Raw genomic sequence first — 23,016 nt, forward strand, 5'->3', positions numbered from 1 at the left:
TGAAATTCCTATTACACATAGGTTACATCCTTCTGCAGTTGCCCCACATATTTAGGATATTTTTTTTTTTTCCCTTTCCTTTTCAGTTTTGGCAGTTTCTATTGAGACTTCCTCAAGCTCAGAGATTCTTTTCTCAGCCATGTCCAGTTTGCTAATAAGCTCATTAAAAGTATTCTTCACTTCTGTTACACTCTTTCTGATCTCTAGCATTTCTTTTTGGTTCTTTCTTAGAATTTCCATCTCTCTGCTTACATGGCCCATCTGTTCTTCATGCTGTCTACTTTATCCATGAGAGCTCTTACCAACCTCATCAGTTGTTTTAAATTCACATTCTGACTATTCTAACATCCCTGGCCATTTATGAGTCTGGTTCTGATGCTTGCTCTGTGTCTTCAAGCTATGTGTTTTAGCTTTTAGCATGTCTTGTTAATTTTTTTTGATAGTTGGACATGAGGTGTTGGGTAAAAGGAATTGCTATAAGTAGGTCTTTAGTTATGTGGTGATAATTTGTGGAGGGAGAGGAAGTGTTCTATAGTCCTGTTGCAGGACTCAGTCTTTCAGGGAACCTGTATCTCTGGACTGTGGACTTCACATGGCTTCTCAGCCCCCCTCCTCCGCCCTGCTTTGGTGGGACAGGGAGGCTAGAGTGGGCTGGAGTAATTTCCCTTCTTCCACGTGGAAGGCTAGAGCAGCTGGAGTCAGGTAATTCCCCTTCTCCCAGGTCAGTTAGGCTCCAGTTAAATAGTTTCTCCTGAGGGCAGACCTTGTTAAGAATAGAATGCTGCGGTGTATTTCAAAATAGCTTCTTTTCCTTCCCTGTGCCAGAAGCACAAGAGAATTTCTCGCTGATATTGACTGTGACAACCTGGTTAAGCCCCTAGAGGTAAAATCCACAGAAGTGTGGGGGCCCCAGTGACTGGGTACCCTGGAGATTTATCTCTCAGATGTGTCTACCTCGGCACTGGTTCCTACAGAGGTTTGTGGTCTTGGGTTTCTGCTCTGGTAAGCTGTGATTCTCTGTATTCACCTCTCAGTCTCTTTAATTTTGGGGGCAGTGGTTTGCCCTGTGATCTCCCTTCTCTGACAGATCTAAGAAGAGTTGATGATTTTTCAGTTTGTTTAGGTTTCTACTTGTAAGGATGGAATGGCAACTGTGAGCTTCTTACATGCTGGACCTGAAACTGGAAGTTCCTTGCACAGCTTTTCGGAGTTTACTTTGCCTACTGTGAGCTGTGTGGGAACTTGATTCTTCCCCTGCTTCTCCATTACTGAACTACTACAAATATGGGATACCACAATGTTCTGGCCTTCAATTGGCATGAAAAGATCATCAAAAAAACAAAACAAGTCTACTCTGTTCTTTTCTCAATCACTAGTAAATTATTATATTACTCTGTCACACTATATTGTATTCATGTCAAATTAACACCCTAATTTGGTAAATAACAAGAAATTCATCTCATACTATGAAGTGTTTCAATTGCAACTACCACTGCAAAAGAAAGGTTTTGTTTTATATCTACTGATACACTAGTAAATATGGAATTATTTTTGTTCATTCTGATATTTAGAGAAGCCAACCTAACTATCATCAGATCTCTATCAACATATTAAAAGGAATTCTTTAGTACCAAGATTGCTGTAAACACTGCTATAAAGGTGGCACTGAAATCTCATTCTGATAGTTGGTTACAATATGGTCATCTAGATTATGCAGAAACATGCGTATGCTAATTTCTAAAATTATCATTGAAAATAAAGACACAAAGAGTTCTTATAGCAAAAACCCACAAATCCCTAAGAATATATATGTATATAAGCCCTGGTTTGAGAAAAATTGTCCCTATGTCATGGAAATGAAACTCTTTAGTGTAGCTCCAAAACAAAGCAAAATGCTTTAATGAACAAGTATTCATTTAATGCTGTTTTAGTCTCTTTTGAAAAAACCACAGATTCACATCACTTACCTCAATGCATGGCATTCTCCCAGAGAAATTAGCAGCTGTATAGCCGAGTGTGCAATTTGCTATAAGCTTAAGTCCTAGCTGACGTGCATCGAGCATTCGTGAAAGGGCTCTGTCTTGCTTATAAGCCTTCATCGACTGCTTCACCATGAATCTGGTTTTCAAAATTTCTTCAAGCATTCTTGGTAGCACACCCTTTCTTACTGAAGGCTATCATAAAAGAAAAAAGAATGTTCAAAATCCCTTAAACATTATAGATTTAGATAATTAAGAAGGAAGCACAAAGTATAATTATGGCCAACTGTTATGAATTGAAACATACTAATAATACAGTGGCCACAGGACCAGTGGCCATCAATACAAAATCATTGCATTTTCCTTTTTTTGAAGAGGACTTTTTGCCTAAAAGGTTCCTGTAATGTTTATAAATCTAATGTAGTACTACTATGGGAGTTCAGAGACCTCCAGGGAGGAGGATGTCAACTAGCACATTGAGAGACCATACAACAAACAAGTTCAGAGGGAAATTTGTTCAAAACTTTGATCCAAACCCCCACTCTTTCAGAAAGACACATGGGATTTGTATCACTCATAACAAACCTCAGTTTTTAAAGATCTCATCCTAATGACCCCACACAGTAATCTGCATGGAACTCCATTTATCTACCTTGGAAGAATGATGAGCTGGGTTGACTCTGCTGACATTCAAACCTGCAGTTCCAGGGACTCTAGGTATTTCAAATCTGATGCTTAGACCACTAAGCCATCCCCTCCGGCCTATATTTATTAGCAATCTGGAAGAGGGGATGAATAGTGAGGTGATAAAATTTGTTGATGCCAAAAAAAAAATCATTTGTATTAATCAAGACTAGGGAGAATTTATGAGAACTCCAATAGGAATGAAAACCACAAAACAGTATTAACTTTGAAGATGATTCACAGACACGTGCAAGGTAATGCATGTTGGACTGACCAAGTAAAATGCCAGGTAAAGGATAATCACACTCCTGAATATTAAAAATCTTATTTTCATTAAGCTTTATACATTGGGTCAAAATGTAGATGCAAAGTATTAAAATGCTGTTAAAGGCAGATAATATAATCAGCTGCTAGGTATGTGACAATGAAAACATATTCTAACCTCTAATTCATTCTGTGTACCTTTTGAAGCAGCCATAATATTTAAGACATAATACACATCACTATGTTAAGATGTAATATTTTCCAAAAATGAATATATCATGAACTTTCTGGCAAAAATTTCCTCATATCTAAATGGCTAATTTTAGGGTACTTTTTATTTATTTATTTTTTTGCTGAGAAAGATTTGCCCTGAACCAACCTCTGTTGCCAATCGTCCTCTTTTTGTATGTGAGTTGCCACCACAGCATGGCCACTGAGAGATGAATGGTGTAGGTCAGCATCTGGGAACAGAACCCAGGCCACTAGAGTGGAGCATGCCGAACTTAACCATGAGGCCACTGGGGTTGGCCCTAGGATACTTTTTCAACACAGCATCCTCTTACTAGTAGAGAAGGAGGCTACTTTTGCTAAGTACACCAGAATGAATTTGAGAGCTAGTGGGGTCCATGCTGCCATCAACCACCATATAGTCACATGATTCTAGTACAGACTCACTACTAAGGAAACAGAAAAGAGAGAAATGAAGTTGGCATATGAGAGGCAACATAATCTTCTCCTAGATCTCTACTATTTGTCTTTAATTTACTCATTTATAAGGCTTTCCTCAGTCTCTTTTAAGGGGAGATAAGAGAGAGAGAGAGAAAAAAAAAAACCCTGTTATTAGTTTGACTACCTTCTTAAAAACACAATTCATAATTATATTAGAGTATCACTATTTCTAAGATAGTTTTAATTTAATTTAAAATAACGTAGAAGAACAATTAGTAGAGTTTACACATTCAGGTAATTTAAATCTTTATAAGTTAACATCGTTGTGATCATCAAATAGCTATTTAAGTCTGCCAGATTCTAATAGAGGCAGAAGGTACATACGTCCATTTATTTCCCTAAAATATTGCATTAAAAACTAAAATCTAACAAAAGATTTTAAACCTAAATTCATGCAAAACAATATGACTTTTTTTTTAAACGATTTCTGAGAGGATTCCTATATCCTTGACTTTTTGAGATAAGATATTCAAGCAAACTTGTTTTTGTTGTTGTTATTGTATTATATGCCAACAACAACTAAACCACTAGCTCTCCAAAGGTTAAGCCACAGTTAATACCTTTCATTTACAAGAGAGTATTACCTTGACAAAAGCTATTCCATTGGGGGACACTGTGATATCATGCCTAATTTGGTAAAGTAAATCTGGAGGTACTCTTAGAGAGGTACAGCCAAATTTGAACTCATCATACCTGTTAAGAAAGAAAATATTAAGCAAATACTGTCTCAAATCATAGAATACAGATTCTAGGCAATTTTAGGATTCCATTAGAAATTCATTTTCAAACATCTAAACATGAATTCACATACTTAGTAATATGTTTGTCTAATTACCAAAATGAAGTTCTCCAAATATTCACAATTAACAGATACATTTCTTAAATGGCACTAACCTAAAATTTATGGGTAAAATCTATTCCGAAATACCAAATTTCAACTTCACATATGATCACCTTACACTAAGTTCCTTAAAAAAAAACTTAAATAAAAAGACTGTAAATAACTTGTCCAAATTTCTGTTCTTAATAAAAAGATGAGACTATCAAAACAATTTCCACGAATGCTTTCTATGAAGGAGTGAGCACACACTAGACTAAAACTGTAACACTTGGTTTTAAACATACAAAAATCATTACAAAGGAAGACTATATTTTCTTACGAGAAAAATATCTACTCCTTTGAGTATTTAAAAGGTTATTCTCATTCAGTTTATAAAATTCAGTTGACATGAAGAAATAAAACCTAACATTTAACAATTTAACTTTTTAAAAAAGTCATAGGCTATTTCTGAGAAAAGTCAAGAGGAGGTGATATCTGGAGTTATAAGATCATAGTCCTCAAACTGTGCCACTGAAAGGTGATTTACATAAACAAACTAAATATAACTCTCATTTAAAAAGAGACCATAGATGCACACGGAGAGTGAAACAGATAAGTTGCAAGGCTGATCTGTTCAGTCTTCTTCGTATGAGTCATCCATCCATGACACTGAATTAGTCATATGGTGATCCATGTCAATTAGTAAGGTAACCACAAAGAACAAATTAGCTGTGCCACAGCCCATTCATCTTGCTCATAAGGATCAGCTCAAGTGCAAAGCAACACTCAAAGAAAGTCTGATTTTAGTAAGAAGTACAAAGCACAACAACATAATTGTAAATATGAAAAAAACTTACTTGCCCAAGTTCTCCACATGGCCAAGGCAGGTGGAAAAACAGTAGTTGTATGCAATCACAATAGAAGGATACAGTGACTGGAAATCCAAAACAAGAACAGAGTTGCTATAGAAGCGAGATTCAGGCTCCATAATTAGGGGAATACACTGTGGGGCTCTCATCTGGGATCTTTGTTGTACACTAGGTGTCACAGGAATATAGTTCATTGGTTTAGCAATACGCAACATCATTGATTCCACACGGTACTGCAGGCAGAGAGGTGGAGGCAGGAAGAGAAGAAACAGTTTAAATATAAATATACTGGTCTTTTGAATATGTGAATTGGTGGATGTTTTGCTCTTCAGAATAAAGATGCATGACTTTCTTACAATAGTTACATAATATTGGTTATTTAGTCAGCTTTCAGGTGCCTGAAGGGGACATTTGTAAATCCTTTTCCTATTCCTGTAACTTTTACAAAAATTGTAAAATATGTCAAATAACTTACACAAGTCAATTTTGAAAAGATAGACACAATTAGATTTCTTCTTATATTTAAATACAGCTATATCATAACAGATGCAGGAGAGACAGATGTATAGTTCGACAATTTCATTTAAAAAGGTGGCTAAGGGGCCGGCTCCGTGGCTGAGTGGTTAAGTTTGCGCGCTCCGCTGCGGCGGCCCAGGGTTCAGATCCTGGGCACGGACATGGCACCGCTCGTCAGGCCACGTTGAGGCGGCGTCCCACAGCCCACAACTAAGACGTGCAACAAGATATACAACTGTGTACAGGCGGGGTTTGGGGAGATAAAGCAGAAAAAAAAAAAAAAGATTGGCAACAGTTGTTCACCCAGGTGCCAATCTTGGGGAAAAAAAAGGAAGACAGGCAACAGTTGTTAGCCCAGGTGCCAATCTTAAAAAAAAAAAAAAAAAAAAGGCGGCCAATAGTCTTTGAGAAATTTATGTGGGAAAATCAGAGAATGAAAGTCAGGAGACTTGAGATAGATAAATGATGTTATTCCAATTTTCCAAGAAGAAAACTCAAGGATTCCAGAACTGAAAGGTAGTCAGCTTAATACTAGTCCCTTGAAAAACTGAAACAATTACTGATTGTTTATAATAACCACTATTAAGAAGACGGTCTAGAGCATTAGGGAAAAGAAGCACTCACAGGAAGGATGGGCTCACTGAAACGTTCTCATGCGCTTTTAAGGTATCTTTACCTTTTATCATAAGCCAGCTCAAATAGTTTTTAAAACTTGTGGGGGTCTAGATAAATAAAATAAATAGCTTATACGTGAGAAACTTAAATAAACAGGTAATGTTAAAGTAGGTAAGCTCTATTTTTTCTATAGTTATTGAATTGGTAGGTTGGGGGAATGCCACAGACATAAAGTAATTAAAATAATTAAAATAAAAGATTTTATGAGGTTAAGGAACCTGAGTGATTTAATGTACTATCTCTGATGCCTAGCATAGTGTTTATTTAACATACCAAAGGTATGCAAATAACTATTTGTTGAATGAATGCATGAAATAATTTTCAGTGAGACAATTGACAAAATCTTTCATTATATCCTTGGAAAATTAGTTAGAAAGATATGAATTAAATGTCCTCCAAGGTCCCATTTTTCATTAATGTTTTAAAAAAGTGATACAGCTCACTCATATTAATTCCCAAATCCTTCTCTCTTTTTATTCTTTAGAGTTGGAACAACTCAAAATTAGGAATGTAAAACAAAAGAAAGGCCGATTTTCTTCGCTGCTTACTCGGTTCTAAGGAGCATCCCTAATCACACTGACAATATTCAGGAATATAATATCTTCCTCAAGGGCACAGTCATGTTTTCCTTAATACCAAGAAAAACTTAGCAGTGGCCAGAAAGTTGGTAAGGAGAAAAAATAAAAAGTGGAGCTGTTAAGTGAAATTAAAGCTTTTCCAGAAAATAACATGACAAGATTTGATTAACCAGTTTTATCTTAGTTGGTATCAGATAGAAAGTTAAGAAAATAAAATGACCTTAAGCATTTCAAAAGTAAGTATATCAGTCACATAGAACTTTCAAGTGTGTAAGAAAATGGATTTCCTACCTGTGAGCCCCTTGTCAATACATGTAAAAACTGAATGCCAAAAAGTCTAGCCATTTCACTGGTTTTCCCAATCACGTCCAGCTGTTCTAACATTTGGAGATTTCCACGGACACGGCTAATGTAATGATCAACCATTTTCCATCTGTTAAAAGAGAATCCATGCCATGAATATTAGGGAAAAATTTGGACACTTGAAACTATTACTGCTTCATTCTTCCAGAACCTACATGTTAAAATCGAGGTTATTTAAGGAGGGAGTCAAGGTAGGAGCCCCTAGCAAAGTATGTTAAGGAGCTAAACATCAGAAAATTTTGGATGTTTCAAGGGCATGAAACCTAGTAAAACTACACAAAATTTAAAAGAGTACTTGTGATAAGGTGGTAAGACTAATTATTTTCAATATTTTTCTTGATGTTACTCTATTTTTATTATAAAAATTAACATTCTCTCTTAGATACCATTGCTGATGATGCAATAATAATACAATTATAATTTATCATTTCTATAGGTTTTTAAAGAACTTGAAGACTTTGGGTTACCATTGAAAATACCAGTCTAAAATAAAAGCATGAACAATCTCCTCATGGAAAGAAACAGGGTAATTTGGTGAATATTTAGAAAAATCCCAAAATAATTTTAATGAGACCATACATGGGCTAAATATACATCAAATCAGTATTTTCTGGGAAACTATAAATATTCTGCTCTTTGATTTAAGCCTTGTAAAAGATTAACCTCTTTACTCTACCATTTTTGTTAAGAAAACATGCAAACAACAAAAACCTTCACCAAAGCCATGAAAGGAAATTTTGATTTAATATGATTATGTTATTAAAATGTAAAAATGATCCTAAGGTATACTATAAAGAATAAAATTTATTCATTTAAAGAATATTAACATTTAAATATATTGTAATCTTTAATTATATGGCTTTTAGAAGAATATAGTCACATAACTGTTCAATAAAAAAAGTTTAAAAACCTATTCCTATGATATATGACTAATCCATATAGAAAAACTAGAAAATGAACATAAAAAGAAGAAAAAAATCTTTTACTGTATAATTAAAAAGACAGATAATGAGTGTTAAGCAAAGATGCAGAGAAATTATAACCCTCATACACTGCTGGTGGGATTATAAAATAGTGCAGCTGTGTTGGGAAACAGTCTGGTGATTCCCCAAATTATTATCATCTTATTTATTTATCTTTTTCAGGAAGATTAGCCCTGAGCTAACATCTGCTGCCAATCCTCCTCTTTTGGCTGAGGAAGACTGGCCCTGTGCTCACATCGTGCCCACTTTCCTCTACTTTATATGTGGAACACTTACTACAGCACAGCTTGCGAAGCGGTGCCATGTCCACACCCGGGATCTGAACCCGCGAACCCGGGGTTACTGAAGCAGAACATGGGCACTTGACCACTGCACCACTGGCCCGGCCCCTCCTCAAATTATTAAACACAGAGTTACCATATAATCCACCAATTCCACTCCTAGGCATATATCCAAGAGGAATGAAAACATGTCTACATAAAAACTTGTACACGAATGTTCTTAACAGCATTATTTGTAATAGCCAAAAAATGGAAATAACCTAAGTGTCTATCAAGTGATAAAATAAAAATAAATGAATAAATAAAATGTGGCACACCCACACAATGGAATATTATTTGGTGATAAAAGGAAATGAGGTACTGACATATACTGTAACATGAATGAATCTGGACAGCATATGCTAAAACAAGCTAGTCACAAAAGGCTAATATTATGTAATTCTACTTATATGAAATGTCCAGAATAGACCAATTTATGGAGACCGACAGTAGATTAGTTGGGGGGAGGGTGGGAAGGGAGGATTGGAGAGTGACGGCTAAGAGATGCAGGATTTCTTTTTGGGGTAATAAAAATACTCAAAAATGTATTGTGCTAATGGTTGCACAACTCTGAATATACTAAAAACCATACAACTTATACACTTAAATGGGTTAATTATATGGTATGTGAACTATATGTGAATAAGACTGTTAAAAAGAATTAGGCAAACATAAAAAACCATCCTAAACTTATTATCAATATGCAATTTTTTAATAAAATAGACAAATGGAACTACTGTTCTTGCATTTTTAACTTAATATATTGCTACTATTTCTGCTTATTTTTTATAGCTATTGAGTATACTATTGTACAATTATCACAACTTAATTAATGGATCTATTATTATCTTTTATTACTCTGAGCAACACTGTGATGAACATCTTTATAGCTAAGTCCATGTACAGATGCTTAAATATTTAAGATAAATTCCTAGATTTGGTTAATGGGTCTGCTATGATTTAGTTTTTAATACATAATGACATGCTGCTTTCTAGAAGGTTTTAGTAATTTACATTCATACTAGTGATGATAAAGTGCTTGCTTCCTTGCAGCTTTGTCAACACTGGGGAGTATAATTTTTTAAGTTATAACTAGTTTGATAGGCAAAAAATTGTATCACATTTTAATATGTATTTGTCTTAGATTATTAATGTAATCCTTCAATAATACAGATTTGCCAAATGTAAATCTGAGATAATGCATTATGTGTGGCTTTGGCCAGTCCTTTTAAACAAAATCAAATGCATTTAATGGCTCATCCTTTCTGCAGATTATGTGAATGGTCAATGACCTGTCTGGAGTTTGCTGATTCCTTCTTCTGCTTGATCGAGTCTACTGTTGAATTCCTCTAGTGAATTTTTCAGTTCAATTATTGTGTTCTTCAGCTTCACGATTTCTGTTTAGTACTTTTTCATATTTTCTATTTCTTTGTTGAAATTCTCACTTTTTCCATGCTTTGTTCTCTTGGCCTTGATGAGCATCTTTATGACAGTTATTTTGAATTCTCTGTCAGGTAAATCATATGACTGTTCAATTAGGGTTGGTTTCTGGAGATTTACCTATTCCTTTGTTTGGCACATCTTTGCCTGATTCTTTATTGTCCTTGACTCTGTGTTGGTGTCCCACATTATATAAAGCAGGCATTTCTCACAGTCTTCATGGACTGGCCTTGTACAGGAGAAGACTTCCACCAAACAGCTCAGCCAGAGATTCTGGAGACCTCTACCAACTCTTTCCCTCCCTAGGGAGAAGCAGGCAGCTGTGGTTTTTGTTCACTCACTCTGCTGTGTAGCAAGAAGAGTTACAGTGTCTGCTAGTTCAACCCACTGTCCTCATTCTCCAGCAGCTAGACTGTGCCAGACCTGTTGGAGCTCCAAGACCAGAAACACAAATCCCAGTTTTTTGGGTAGCCTTGGAGAAGTTGGGGCACTAAATGCATGGATCAACTCTTTCTCTCCCCAGGGATAAGCTGAGAACTGGAATTTTTCATCCACTTGCTCTGTGCTGAGCAGGGGGGGAAGATCTGTGGTGTCTACCAGCCCATGCTGCCATTTCCATTCGGCTCTGCCAGCTGGACTGTACTGGATCTGTCAGAGCCCCTTCAGAAAAGCTGGGGTGCCAGGCATGCAAACCAATCCCTTCCTTCCCCTGGGCTGAGCTAGGGGCCATTTCCTGATCACATGACTCTGAGCCGGGGCAGGGACTCTGGCAAGAGGGTGTCCCAAATCTCCCTACCAGCTTTGGTGAGTCTGATTCTACATTCACCCTGGGAGCAGGAGCCTTTCAATTAGTTCCTGGATTTTGCATAAAGGAAATATGTCTGTAAATTGTTGCTCAATCAGTGTGTTTGTGGGGAGAAGGAGGGTCCAGGGCTTCCCACTCTGCCGTCTTGCTGACGTCACTCCGTATCTTTCCTAATACATATTTTTTAAGCATTTAAAAAGTAGACATTTTAAATTAAAAAAGTGATCCTTTTGAAATAAGATCACCTTCATTCCTACTTTCTAGTCCTATCTGGCTAGTCATGTGGTATAAAAAGAGAATGGGTATTGTAACTTTTTAAAAAATAAACATAGCATGGGGCTGGCCCCGTGGCCGAGTGGTTAAGTTCGCGCGCTCCGCTGCAGGCGGCCCAGTGTTTCGTCGGTTCGAATCCTGGGCGCGGACATGGCACTGCTCGTCAGACCACGCTGAGGCAGCGTCCCACATGCCACAACTAGAGGAACCCACAACGAAGAATACACAACTATGTACCGGGGGGCTTTGGGGAGAAAAAGGAAAAAATAAAATCTTAAAAAAAAAAAATAAAATAAAATAAAAAATAAACATAGCATGACTAAGCGAATCTTGTTAGGTAATTTTTTGTTTGCTATACAGAATTATGCCATCCTCCTAACACTTTGTCAAACTCAAATGTACCAAGCAAATACAAGTTTTGATTGGGGAAGAGGAGGGGAAACATCATCACAAAACATAAGCTACTCAGGAGAGGCCTGGCTAGAAGCTGAAATGGTTGAACTTAGAGCATCTTGAGGGAAGAGGGTATTTTAGGGGACAGAATATCTGGGAAGAAGGTGACAAAAAAGGATATGAGAATTCTAAGTACAACCTCACTGGTTTTGAACTTTTTCTATGGGTTGGCTCTATACCCAGGAAATGAAGGAAATTTCTGATATTACCTTCTTGAACTACATAACCCTCTGCTTCTAGGACATTGCTCCTAGCTCAGAAACAGGTATAGTATTCAATAACTAGTTATTGCATAGTGGATGAAATCAGGACACTATTACGGTTTTCTAGATCAGTAATATTAGGGATTAGGAAAGGTTTTATAAGCTGATTTAGAATTCTAATCATGAGACATACCATTTGGAAAAATGTTTTCTAAGTCCCAAACAATAAAACTTTGGGAATATAACTCAATTCATATAAATCAAAGGCTTCCAAGAGACCCAAATCTGAGCTTACAAAAACAAAATAATTAGGGCACCTTCTGTAAAGCAGAAGCTTTCATTTCTCAGTGAATTTACAAAAAATATATATATTTCCTTAAAACATTGTAGAAAGCAAATTCAAATTAAAAAGTATGACTTACTTTCTTAGTAAGAATTCACTTAAGTTTAAAAATAAATTGTCTGATCTTCCAAAGTATCTCCAAAGAAAGAGTGCATGGTCTCTCCATGTAACAATCCATTTAACATGAATGCACTAATGTCTAGTCCAAGCCCCTTATGTAGTATGTTAGGTCCAGCTCTCTATTTCACGTGGCAAAACAGAATTACTTATCATTCTAGATAATACCTAATTAGAGGTAGCAAAATATGCATTTAGAGCATTCTAGGGCCTATAAACAAACTGCTGAATATAGTTTTCACTAAAGTTAATATCAAGTTACATTTTATTTATTGGTATATAATCTCTCCTAAGCTTCTATTTGTATAAAGCTCTGATCATAAACTCAGAGCTTTCTGTGATTTTATCTCACTTTCTTGAGATTCCTCAAAAGAGATTAGAGAATCAGATGACGTGCTCAGAAAGTAGTTTCCCCAAATATATCAAGTCATTTTTAAGGCTCTACCTTTCCATCTTCACCACTGTGTGGCTGTACAATTCAATAAGCAGAGCTTTATTCATCTCAAACATCAGACACATTCTCTTCAGGACTTTGCTCTTTACAGAACTATTTTCTAAGCTTATAACTATCATTTTAACTTTAACTTAAAGGAAAGGTGGGAACTTTCACTTCTGACTATGATGGAGTAACTGGTACTGGACTAGCCTGGACAAAAGATACAATGTATTTGTTTCTGGGCAATAAACACTAGGCAATGCAAGACTGTGCTCCTTGAGAGAAGGGAAAACTCATGACATGAACTCCAGCCCGTGTGGAGACAGTTTCCTAAACATAGTGCAGTATGATAGAGTCTGAATAGAGCATGGGTGGCCTGCTAGGCTGAGGAGGCAGAGATTAGAGTCCAGGCAGTTCACAGCTGGAATCTGCAGGACAGGGCACCTGTGCAAGGGGCAGGAGTTAGTGGTCGGAAGTACAGCTAGGGGTTCCCTGTGAGTGCCGGGCTGTGCTGAAATGAGCAGGATGAATCCACATGAGGGTTACTAGAGAGCAGCTGCTGTGGGCTTGGGTTTGGAAGAGAACTAGTCAGATAGTGCTGCAGTTGGAGGCTAGGAATGCCAGAGTGGAGAGACTTCATTACCCCCTTATTAACAACCTGGGCATCCAGCTGAGAGCCCAGAAAAATCATGCCTTTAGAGGCCTTTGCCCTAGAGTAACGCCTACTCTAGACAAACCTGAAACTAGGCACTAACAATACGCACTTGGGACAGCATTTGGAGATGGAGTCCTGTCAAGTTGGAGGGGCTTAGGAAACATCACGGGCTTTCCAGAGATCTACCTTAACAAAGCACAATATCTAGGTCTGCACAGGTTCAGAGAACAGCTAATAATTGAATTGACTACTAGAGCAAAAATAAACAGAATTCAGAGGAAGATAACAAAAATCCAGAATCTGTGCAATAGAACATCTACAATATCCATTACATAATCATGCAAATAAACAAAAGATATGACCCACGGTTAAGAGAAAAAGCAATAAACAGAAACTAACACAGAGATAGCCTGACGTTGGATTTAGTAACTATTATAGATATGTTCAAGAATCTAAAGAAAATAACACTCAAAAAATAAAAGAAAAATATAGTCCTAGTGTGTGAACAGACAGGGAAATTCACCAAATATGGAATCTATAAAAAGAAAGAACCAAATGAGAATTCTGGAACTAAAAATACAATAACTGGAATACAAAATTTATTGGCTGGCCTTAATAGCAGATTGGCAAAGACAGAAGAAAGTTAGTGATCTTAAACATAGGTCATTAGAAAAAAGACTGAAGAGAAAGGTACAGGGCCTCAAGGATCTGTGAGACACTGTCAAACAGTCTAACATAGGGGCTGGCCCAGTGGCGCAGCAGTTAAGTTTGCATGTTTCGCTTCTTGGCAGCCCAGGGTTCGCTGGTTCGGATCCTGGATGCGGACATGGCACCACTTGGCAAAAGCCATGCTGTGGCAGGTGTCCCACATATAAAGCAGAAGAAGACGGGCATGGATGTTAGCTCAGGGCCAGTCTTCCTCAGCAAAAAGAGGAGGGTTGGCAGTAGTTAGCTCAGGGCTAATCTTCCTGAAAAAAAAAAAAAAGTCTAACATACACGTAATTGGAGCCTTAGAAAGAGAGTAAGAGTAGGGGCATAAAAATATTTAAAGAAATAATAACCAAATATTTCCTAAATTTGATGAAAAACCTCAATTTAAAAGACCTAAGAAGCTCAGCAAACAACAAGAAAGATAAATATAACAATAAAAAAAATCTACTTCTAGGAATATCATAGTGAAATTACTGAAAGCCAAAGGCAAAGAGAAAAATCTTGAAAGCAACTAGGAAAAAAAATTATGGAGTTCTGCTTTGGATGTAGAAAGCTGCAGAAGAACATCACTCTAGTCTAACAATGATAAAAAGCTGGATAATCTACAAAATCATAAGTTTTCTTGAAGTCATCAGAAAACTGAAGTTACAAGAGAATCAGGTGAACTAAATTTCATAGGGTGACAAACTCATCTAAGGACAGGCAGGACACAACCTATTTCATCTGTGGCAGAACATAGGAGGGAGAGGCAGCTGCCATAAAATTAGGTAAGAATGAAACAGTTAAAATGTTAACAAATTCTTAAAGGTCATGTAGGGGCTAGCATGACCGTTTAGAATCACTTGGAGCCCCAGATACCAGCACAGTCTTTTTCCATGGACCCCCACCAAATGCTTGTGAAAGACTGGGGGTGGGGCAGGAGAGAGCACAAAGAAATGAAACCCCGCAATTTCCTCTGACCCTTCTCTCATATGAAGCAAAGCTTTGAGGTGCTATGGGACCAGTAGGAGACTCTCCAATCCTCAGGGAAAGAATAGACGCAAAAGATGTCTGCTGCTGGGAAGAGGGGTAGCAGCAAAAGCTACACATGAGGGAGGGGAAGGAAACTAGTTTCAACTGTGGGCTTTGTACTAAGCAGCAAGCAACAACTGTGCACCACTGGGAAAGAGGCAGGAAACCTTCCCAACATAGATTTCAGGGAAACATACACTACCGCTGAGAAGGGAGTAGAAGCAAACACCATTTTCCACTGAGAGAGTCAAGAAACCTGCCTAGGGCCAGGACCTGGCATGGTACAAAGCAGAAGTCCATCACTGCTGTAGGAAGAGCAGGAAAGCTGAGAAGGCCTCATTCCTGAGCTCCAGGAGAAGAGGAACTTCCAAGGATGACTAACTTCAGTCAGAAGTGAGAACTGAATAACTTCCCCTGCCTCCACACAGAGTAAAAGCAGCAGTCAACCAACCGTTCGTTAAGCCTGACTTTGAAAAAAAATGCATTGCATACAGTGGAAAAATGAGAATGACTGTTGTTTCTCATCAGAAACAATGGAGGACAGAAGAAAAGGGAATGAAATCTTTAAATTGGTGGGGTAAAAAAAAATCTCAACCCCAAAATTAGACATTGAAAATATCATTCAAAAGTAAGGGCAAGATAAAGACATTTTCAGATAAATAAAGGCTGAGAGAATTTGTTGCCGGCAGACTTGCACTAGAAGAATTGCCAAAGAAAACAATTTAGCAGTGTCTTAACATGTTAAACATGCTAACCATGTGACCTGGCAATTCTACTGCTAAAGAAATGAAAACGTATGTTCACACACACGAAGACTTGCCTTACAGTTTTATTCATAGTAGCCTCAAACTATAAACAACCCAATTGTCCATCAACAGGTGACTGGGTAAATAGTGGTACGTTCATATGATTGAATATTATTTAGTAATAAAAATGAACAAAATACTGGTTTATGCAAAAACATGACTGAATCTCAAAAAATATTATGCTACAGTTTCCTGGTGGTCTAGTGGCTAGGATTCAGTGCTTTCAAAAAACATTATGCTGAGTTTCTTCAACGAAGTCAGACACAAAGGGGTAGACTGTAAATAATTCTATTTATACGAGGTTCTAGAACTGGCAAAACTAATCTATAGTAATAGAAATTCAACTAGTACTTATGTGGGTGGTTCAGGAATAGGTAGGTTGACTGCAAAGTTGTATAAGGAAATTTTCTGGGTGTTACAAATGTTCTTTACCTTGATCAAGATACTGGTTATAAGGTATTTGCATTTTTCAAAGTTATCACACAATACACTTCAAATGTGTGCATTTTATTGTATATAAATTATATTCCAACAATACTGATTTTTAAAAAGAGATAGTATCCTCTTGAGAGTTATAAAACATTACCTGTATAGATCTGTCTTGTTATCAAACCAATCTGATAAGACTCGGAAGGTAAAGAGGGGAAAACGCTGATGAAGAACGTGAAAGCTCACATTTTCAAAGGTGTAGTTAGTTAGAGCCACCTGAAAAAAAGCAAGACTCTATTAGAATAATGCTTGTATTTATGTGCAAATTTGGTTCTAAAAGACCCCAAATATTACTTCTAACATTTTATAGTAGATATGGAAGGTACTTATAAAAATGATTTGTGTTATAACTGAATCATAATTAATTTAAAGCTATGGCTATATAGCCTACTGGACAGAAATGTTTATAATAAATTAATATTTAATTGGAAAAAATCAGACTTGATGAGATTCAACTTGGTCATGTAATACTTAAGAGATCCCAGTTCTTATCATGTCTTTTTATAGTCTAGGCCAATACAAATACTGACAGACAGAAGCCCTGTTAAGCAAACTAATTTTTTGTTCCTTCCTACTTACCTTTTGGTCCTTGATGACAGGCTGCTTAACAGGACTCCACAGATTCAAGGATGTGTTATCTAGTTAAAGGCAGGCATTCATCCTGCTCCCAAGAATTACATCAGTACTAAGACCCAATACATGGACATTATGGAGTCACTTAACTTTCAGTCCAAAAGCAAAAGATTAAAAAGGAAATGGCAGAAATGTTTCCCCAACTTCAGATCATGTAGGTAAAAGTTGTGTTAATAATGGGAAAGGAATACTGAAAAAGGGTCCAAATTAATAAAACATACCTCTAGCTAGATGATCTCTCAGAAATACCTATAAGACACAAGCAATCTAGACAATGGTAGGTATTTCAATGCAAAATGGAAATTAAGGAACCCGTAGTCCCCATTCTTAGGTCAGCTTGAGATTCTGAGGAATAGTTCAAATAGTACTTTACATTTGTATATTATATTATAACTTTAAAACATTTTTCTTTTCCACTTCTACAATCCAGCAAGTAGAAAACCGGGAGTGAACATTAAGCTCATCTAAGTGCAGTGACCCAAATTAGTCTTGATGTACAATTTCTATCACTCTCCAGGACGACAGCATTGGAAAGTAGCATACTTCAGAGTGTGTCTGTGTACTCACTCACACACACACACACACACACACTCACAGTTTTAAACATTGGAATGAGCTTATTCTAGAGTCACCAGTATAAAGCAGATACTAATCCATTATCTTAGAAGTAAATTACCATTTCTTTCCCAAAAATCACTACTGGCCTGGAGTACTTCTCTCAAAAATAAATAACTCATTTTATTATCAAGTCCCAATATTTGAATGGCTCTTCTACCTGCTAATGAATATTTTCATTTAGTTTTTTGTATTTAATTTCCATTTAGTATTACAGAAAATAGAGCCAAACATCTGATCTCAGGCTGTTACATCATTACCTAATATAGAGGATAGCACTTGAGCCTAAATCTAAACTTCTGCCACAGTATATATCTTCATTAAAACAATCAATCAAAAACATATCTACAGAAAAGATCCCCTTGTCCTGTAGCTCTCTCCTGAGGGAAAAATCTGAAGTTTGCCATGTAAACTGACCTATTAAGATTAACTAGGGGATTTTGTGACCTCAAATAAAATCTTAGAAATTGGTCCCTAATATCTGAGGCAGATGGAGACCTATGTTCTGGGTTGATTTTATTTCAAATAGAACAATTTCATAAATTGGATTAAGACTAAACAAGTATTATAACCTTATAACACCCACTCTACTTTGGGTTTCCTTGGTGTCACAAAAGCATAAAAATGCACAGCTGTAATCTCAGCTGTGAGTAAAATTAAAGGAAGGAAACATAAACTCTAAAATTAAGATGCCTCATCTTCAGAATGTTGCAATCTTTAGAGAGCGATTTACTCTAGAAGTCGAAATATGAACCTAAAAATATGAATTAGGAGTTGGGGGGAAGTCTGAATAAGTTAAAAATTGGATAAATGTACTATGTAGATCAAAGTCAGAATTGATCAATAAATCAACAAAATGTTACAGTGTTGGTCCATTTATCCTATTGATAAAAGGAATGGGCTGACTTAGAGGGATCACTTTTCCATTCATAGAGTCAAAGTGCAAAACATAATGGTTAATGACTTTGGAAACAAACTTCCTCAGAACTGGGAGAGGCACTCAGAGTATTAGTGCAGGGGAGTAAAGAAAATAAAGGTGAAAGGAAAAAAAGGGAAGGCAACCATAACTAAGCACCTGTGCCCTACATCCTCTAACACCTTATTCCTTCAGTTGTTCCTCATTTCCTGAGTCTTCAACTAAAAATTATTTTTGATTGACATATACTGCATATAAAGAAATGTCCACAAATTTAAAGTGAACAACTCATGAATTTTCATGTTTGCATACATTCATGTAACTATCACCCATATGAAGACATGGGAAATTTTAGGACTCTGGAAGGCTCCCTTGTGCAGGCCCTGTCCCAGTCAATACTTATGAAAGTTAACCACTGTAGGTTAGCCTTGCTTATTTTTAAACTTTATAATAAATGGAACTAGTTATTATGTACTATTATTTATCTAGTTTCTTTTGCTCAACATTACATCTGAGATTCATCTATGTTGTTCAATGTGGCAATATTTTATTCTTCTTAATTGCTGTAAGGTATTCCTTTGTTACAGCTGCTTACCCTGTACTCTAATATGCACCAATTATTTGCTGAGAAGTCTGTGTTTTCTAGAGTGTTAGAGTGTTGTTTGACAGCAAGAATATCTTTGTCACCACACTCCCCCAGCCCCCAAGACACAACAGTCATCTCTTTTCCTCTAAATGTATATACCACTGATGTCTCATTTGGCTCTTATATGGTGCCTATAAGGTCAGTGATAGATGCCCTATCAAAGCCATATAATATATTTAGGAGATCTATAGATACTATAACTATACACACACATACATACACATATACACACACCCTCACACACTCATTCTGAACATGCTCTCTGTCGTCAGAGAGCTTATTATATATTTTATACATATTTTATTTTACATATGCTTAAAATATACAACAAACTCTCTCAGGACAGAGAGCATGCCCACAATGAGCCTGAGTCTTGATCCCATACTAGCTGTGAGGTTTCAGGCAAGTCACTTATCCTCTGTGAACTTCAGTTTCCTCAATTAGAATGACACCTCACTACTTTGTTGTCTTACTTATGCTGCAACTTTGTGACTATCAAAATTTTAAAATGATGAGTCTGTAAAAGTGCCTTATAAATGATAAAGCAATATATGAATGCAAGGGAGTATATCATTTTACCTCTTTACATAATCTTCATTGCCCATCACAGTGTCTTAATTTTAAAAAGCACCTGAAACATGCTTATTGACAGACTGAAACCATAATAGAGAGTATCAGAACCAGATTCTAATGTTACCAAACTGAGATAATGTGAGGCTTCGATGCATGCACAGAAGCATCTGACCTTCCTAGTGACTGTTGGGAGTGTTCTCTCCCAGTTCCTCATTATCTTATCTGACTACTCTTTCTTAGGATCTGATTCCTCTGTCTACTCCTCAAAATGTTTTCCTTCACAAAAATGTTGTCCTTGGCTGAGTCCTGATGGCTCTCTCCATTCACTTTTTGCTGAGGTCATTCACTCTCATGTGACTTACAAGGCAGTATCTCTAATCCAGACCTCTACCCCATATGTGGGACATTCCTATTGAAATGTCTGTGGGTATCTTCACCTGGATATTTGACTGATACCTCATGCTCTGTATTCTTAAAGCATCATTTTCCCACCTAAACATGATCTTAAACTATCTATGCCAGAACCCCGAAAATCATTCTTGAAACCTCTTCTTCTTCATCTTTTTGTACATCCAGTTCTTGTGGATTTATCCTCTAAATTGTTTTTTGAATCCCTACACCACTGCCAACTTTCATTTGGGCTACCCTAATAATGTTACTGGTTTCCTAACCTTTGGTCTTCTCCCCTCCTGCACTGCCATCAGAGACAGGTCTCAGACGTAAATTCACATGTCACTATCTCTACCCCACCTTAGCCACCCACTCCCAAGATCATACTTCAATATCTATAACCACCAATGACTGTATTCCCTCCATAATCTCATGCATCCCATTCTCTGACCACCATGTCCTATCCTTCCAGTTTACTCCCTCTGGTGCCGCAACCTCTCTTTGCTCCTTATCTAGCTCAAATTCCACAGTCGATCATTATAATCACAACTTTGCACATACTATTCATTTCTTTGCCCCTCTGCTGCTTTATTTGTAATTAACGAAACTTTAGCAAAGCCATAACCCTTTGCTTGCGACTTGTGGTCAAATCTAACCCTCTGTTACTCTCTACTTAGACCTGTGAATGTGAACGTAGCTGGCAGGTATCTCTTTAATTTCCTGATACAAATCTCAAATGGGCTCCCAGTGCTGCCTAGCTTTTATACTATAGTTTCTGCATTAACCACTCTCAAATTCTCCTAGATAACTTTCACACTTTTCTCTCTTCAAACCCCAAAAGCCCCCCCACTATGCGCACTCTCAGCTGAGCACAGTGATTCCTATTTCACTGAGAAAACTGAAGCAATGAGAAGAGAACCTCCACAGATTCTCACTGGCACATCTACCCACCTACCAACATCGGCACCCACAGAATCTGCCTTCCTGCCTGTTAAAATAGAGGAGCCAGCTATACTCTTACTGCTATAAACCCAGGCCCAAACGTGTGTCCTAGAGATGGAACTCAATAAATACTTGTTGAATTAAATCAGATCTGTTCCCAACCTACTTGGCAAATTCTTGAAAGGCCTGGATTAAGCTGATACCCAGAAGGCCTTTAAATATAATCTTTAATCTTCTGGGGAAGAGTCATTCTTTCATTCAAGCAGTCAACAAATATATTATGAGCACTATTTTTGTTACTGAGGATTTAAAGTCCAGGGGAATAGCAGTAATTCTATGTTAAAGTTAACCAGGAGAGTGAAAACTAGCATATTAAAAAACAAATTTTAGGGGCCAGCCTGGTGGCGCAGTGGTTAAGTGCACACGTTCTGCTTCAGCGGCTTGGGGTTCACCATTTTGGATCCCGGGTGCAGACATGGCACCGCTTGGGACACCATGCTGTGGTAGGCATCCCACATATAAAGTAGAGGAAGATGGGCATGTATGTTAGCTAAGGGCCAGTCTTCCTCAGCGAAAAGAGGAGGATTGGCAGCAGTTAGCTCAGGGCTAATCTTCCTCCAAAAAAACCCATAAAACAAAATAAAACACCAACAAATTTTATTAAACCCAAACTAGGCATAGAAAAAAGGATAGCCATTCAATTGTAAACTGTGTCTGGGGAATGCAACTGCTGTGTACATGTCCTAGAGAGAACAAGGAGATTGCACTTTCATTTTACATACTCTTCTGCATTTATTTTGTCTTTTTTATAGTGCACAGGAACTATTTTTAATAAAGAGCATATTGTAAAAACAAACTGTTAAGATTTAAAAAACAATAATAGAGTCAGAAACTGCTAAGTGTCATGAAGGAGACACAGATAAAAGAAATAAGGATAAAAAGGAGCTTTTGGAACTGCTTAAATCCAGAAAAAATAGTTTGCGGGCCTCTAACATGCAGAAAATTCTCAAGGCCAGCTGACAAAGATCAGAGATAGAAAATATTCAGCCTAGAATTAGAGAAAGGCTTTGACCCTGAATTTTCAGTAAGGACTACAGAAAGCCCTAAACTTTGAAAAAGTACTTACTCTCTAATTTGTGATTTTAAGCTAATAGTGGATAATTGCTACAGCTGCCTTTGGATTGTCAAGGATGAAAACACCCCTGAAATTAAGATTCAATAATTTAATTTTGTGTTTACATACTTAATGTATGCGTTCGTCCCAGGCATTATTAGAGACTGCAGTTTGGAATATATAATGGAATACACAAACCAAATATACCACAATCTCTCTACTTTGCATATCCTATCTCTGTCACTAGGAATTATTTTGAAGTCACTGGAGATTCTTGTGCTCTGATAACATTTTAAGAAGAAAACAATAGGATAAAATTATCTTCAAGCAGATACATATATTGTACATTTTTGAATTAGATGAAATGTGAGCATAACTTTAGGCTCATGGTGGGGAGAGGAAATAAAAAGAAAAATGAGAATACCTGAATTTTATATAAAGAACTTATTTCCTTATCTGAAAGAATTACTGTGTTATAGTGCCCAAAAGAACTGCAGAGGGTATGTACGGAAAGTCAAATGTTTTATATAAATCTAGAAGAGCCAGAAAGATCATAGTGAATATTTGCATATAATAGAAAATGTATAATGAGAAAGTAGTTTCAAAGAGAAACAACTGAAGAGCTTCTTTTAAATATAAACATTTTATCTGATATTATCCAAAGT

At 36.9% G+C, this 23,016-nt stretch overlaps 1 protein-coding gene across 4 annotated transcripts in view; it reads right to left on the bottom strand.

Annotated features, from left to right (window-relative positions):
- Nucleotides 1–23,016, bottom strand: part of REV3L (REV3 like, DNA directed polymerase zeta catalytic subunit) — a 178,605-nt gene that overhangs the window by 32,839 nt on the left and 122,750 nt on the right. For all 4 annotated transcript variants that reach the window (XM_070225413.1, XM_070225412.1, XM_023650935.2 and 1 more), the window contains 5 exons: nt 16,620–16,738; nt 7,406–7,547; nt 5,334–5,578; nt 4,241–4,349; nt 1,968–2,174 (listed from right to left, as the gene is read on the bottom strand). In XM_070225413.1, the coding sequence (XP_070081514.1) occupies nt 1,968–2,174; nt 4,241–4,349; nt 5,334–5,578; nt 7,406–7,547; nt 16,620–16,738 (822 nt within the window). The remainder of the gene's footprint in view (nt 1–1,967; nt 2,175–4,240; nt 4,350–5,333; nt 5,579–7,405; nt 7,548–16,619; nt 16,739–23,016) is intronic.

The sequence above is a fragment of the Equus caballus genome, chromosome 10 (assembly GCF_041296265.1).
Source record: "Equus caballus isolate H_3958 breed thoroughbred chromosome 10, TB-T2T, whole genome shotgun sequence".
Classification (NCBI taxonomy): Eukaryota; Metazoa; Chordata; class Mammalia; order Perissodactyla; family Equidae; genus Equus; species Equus caballus.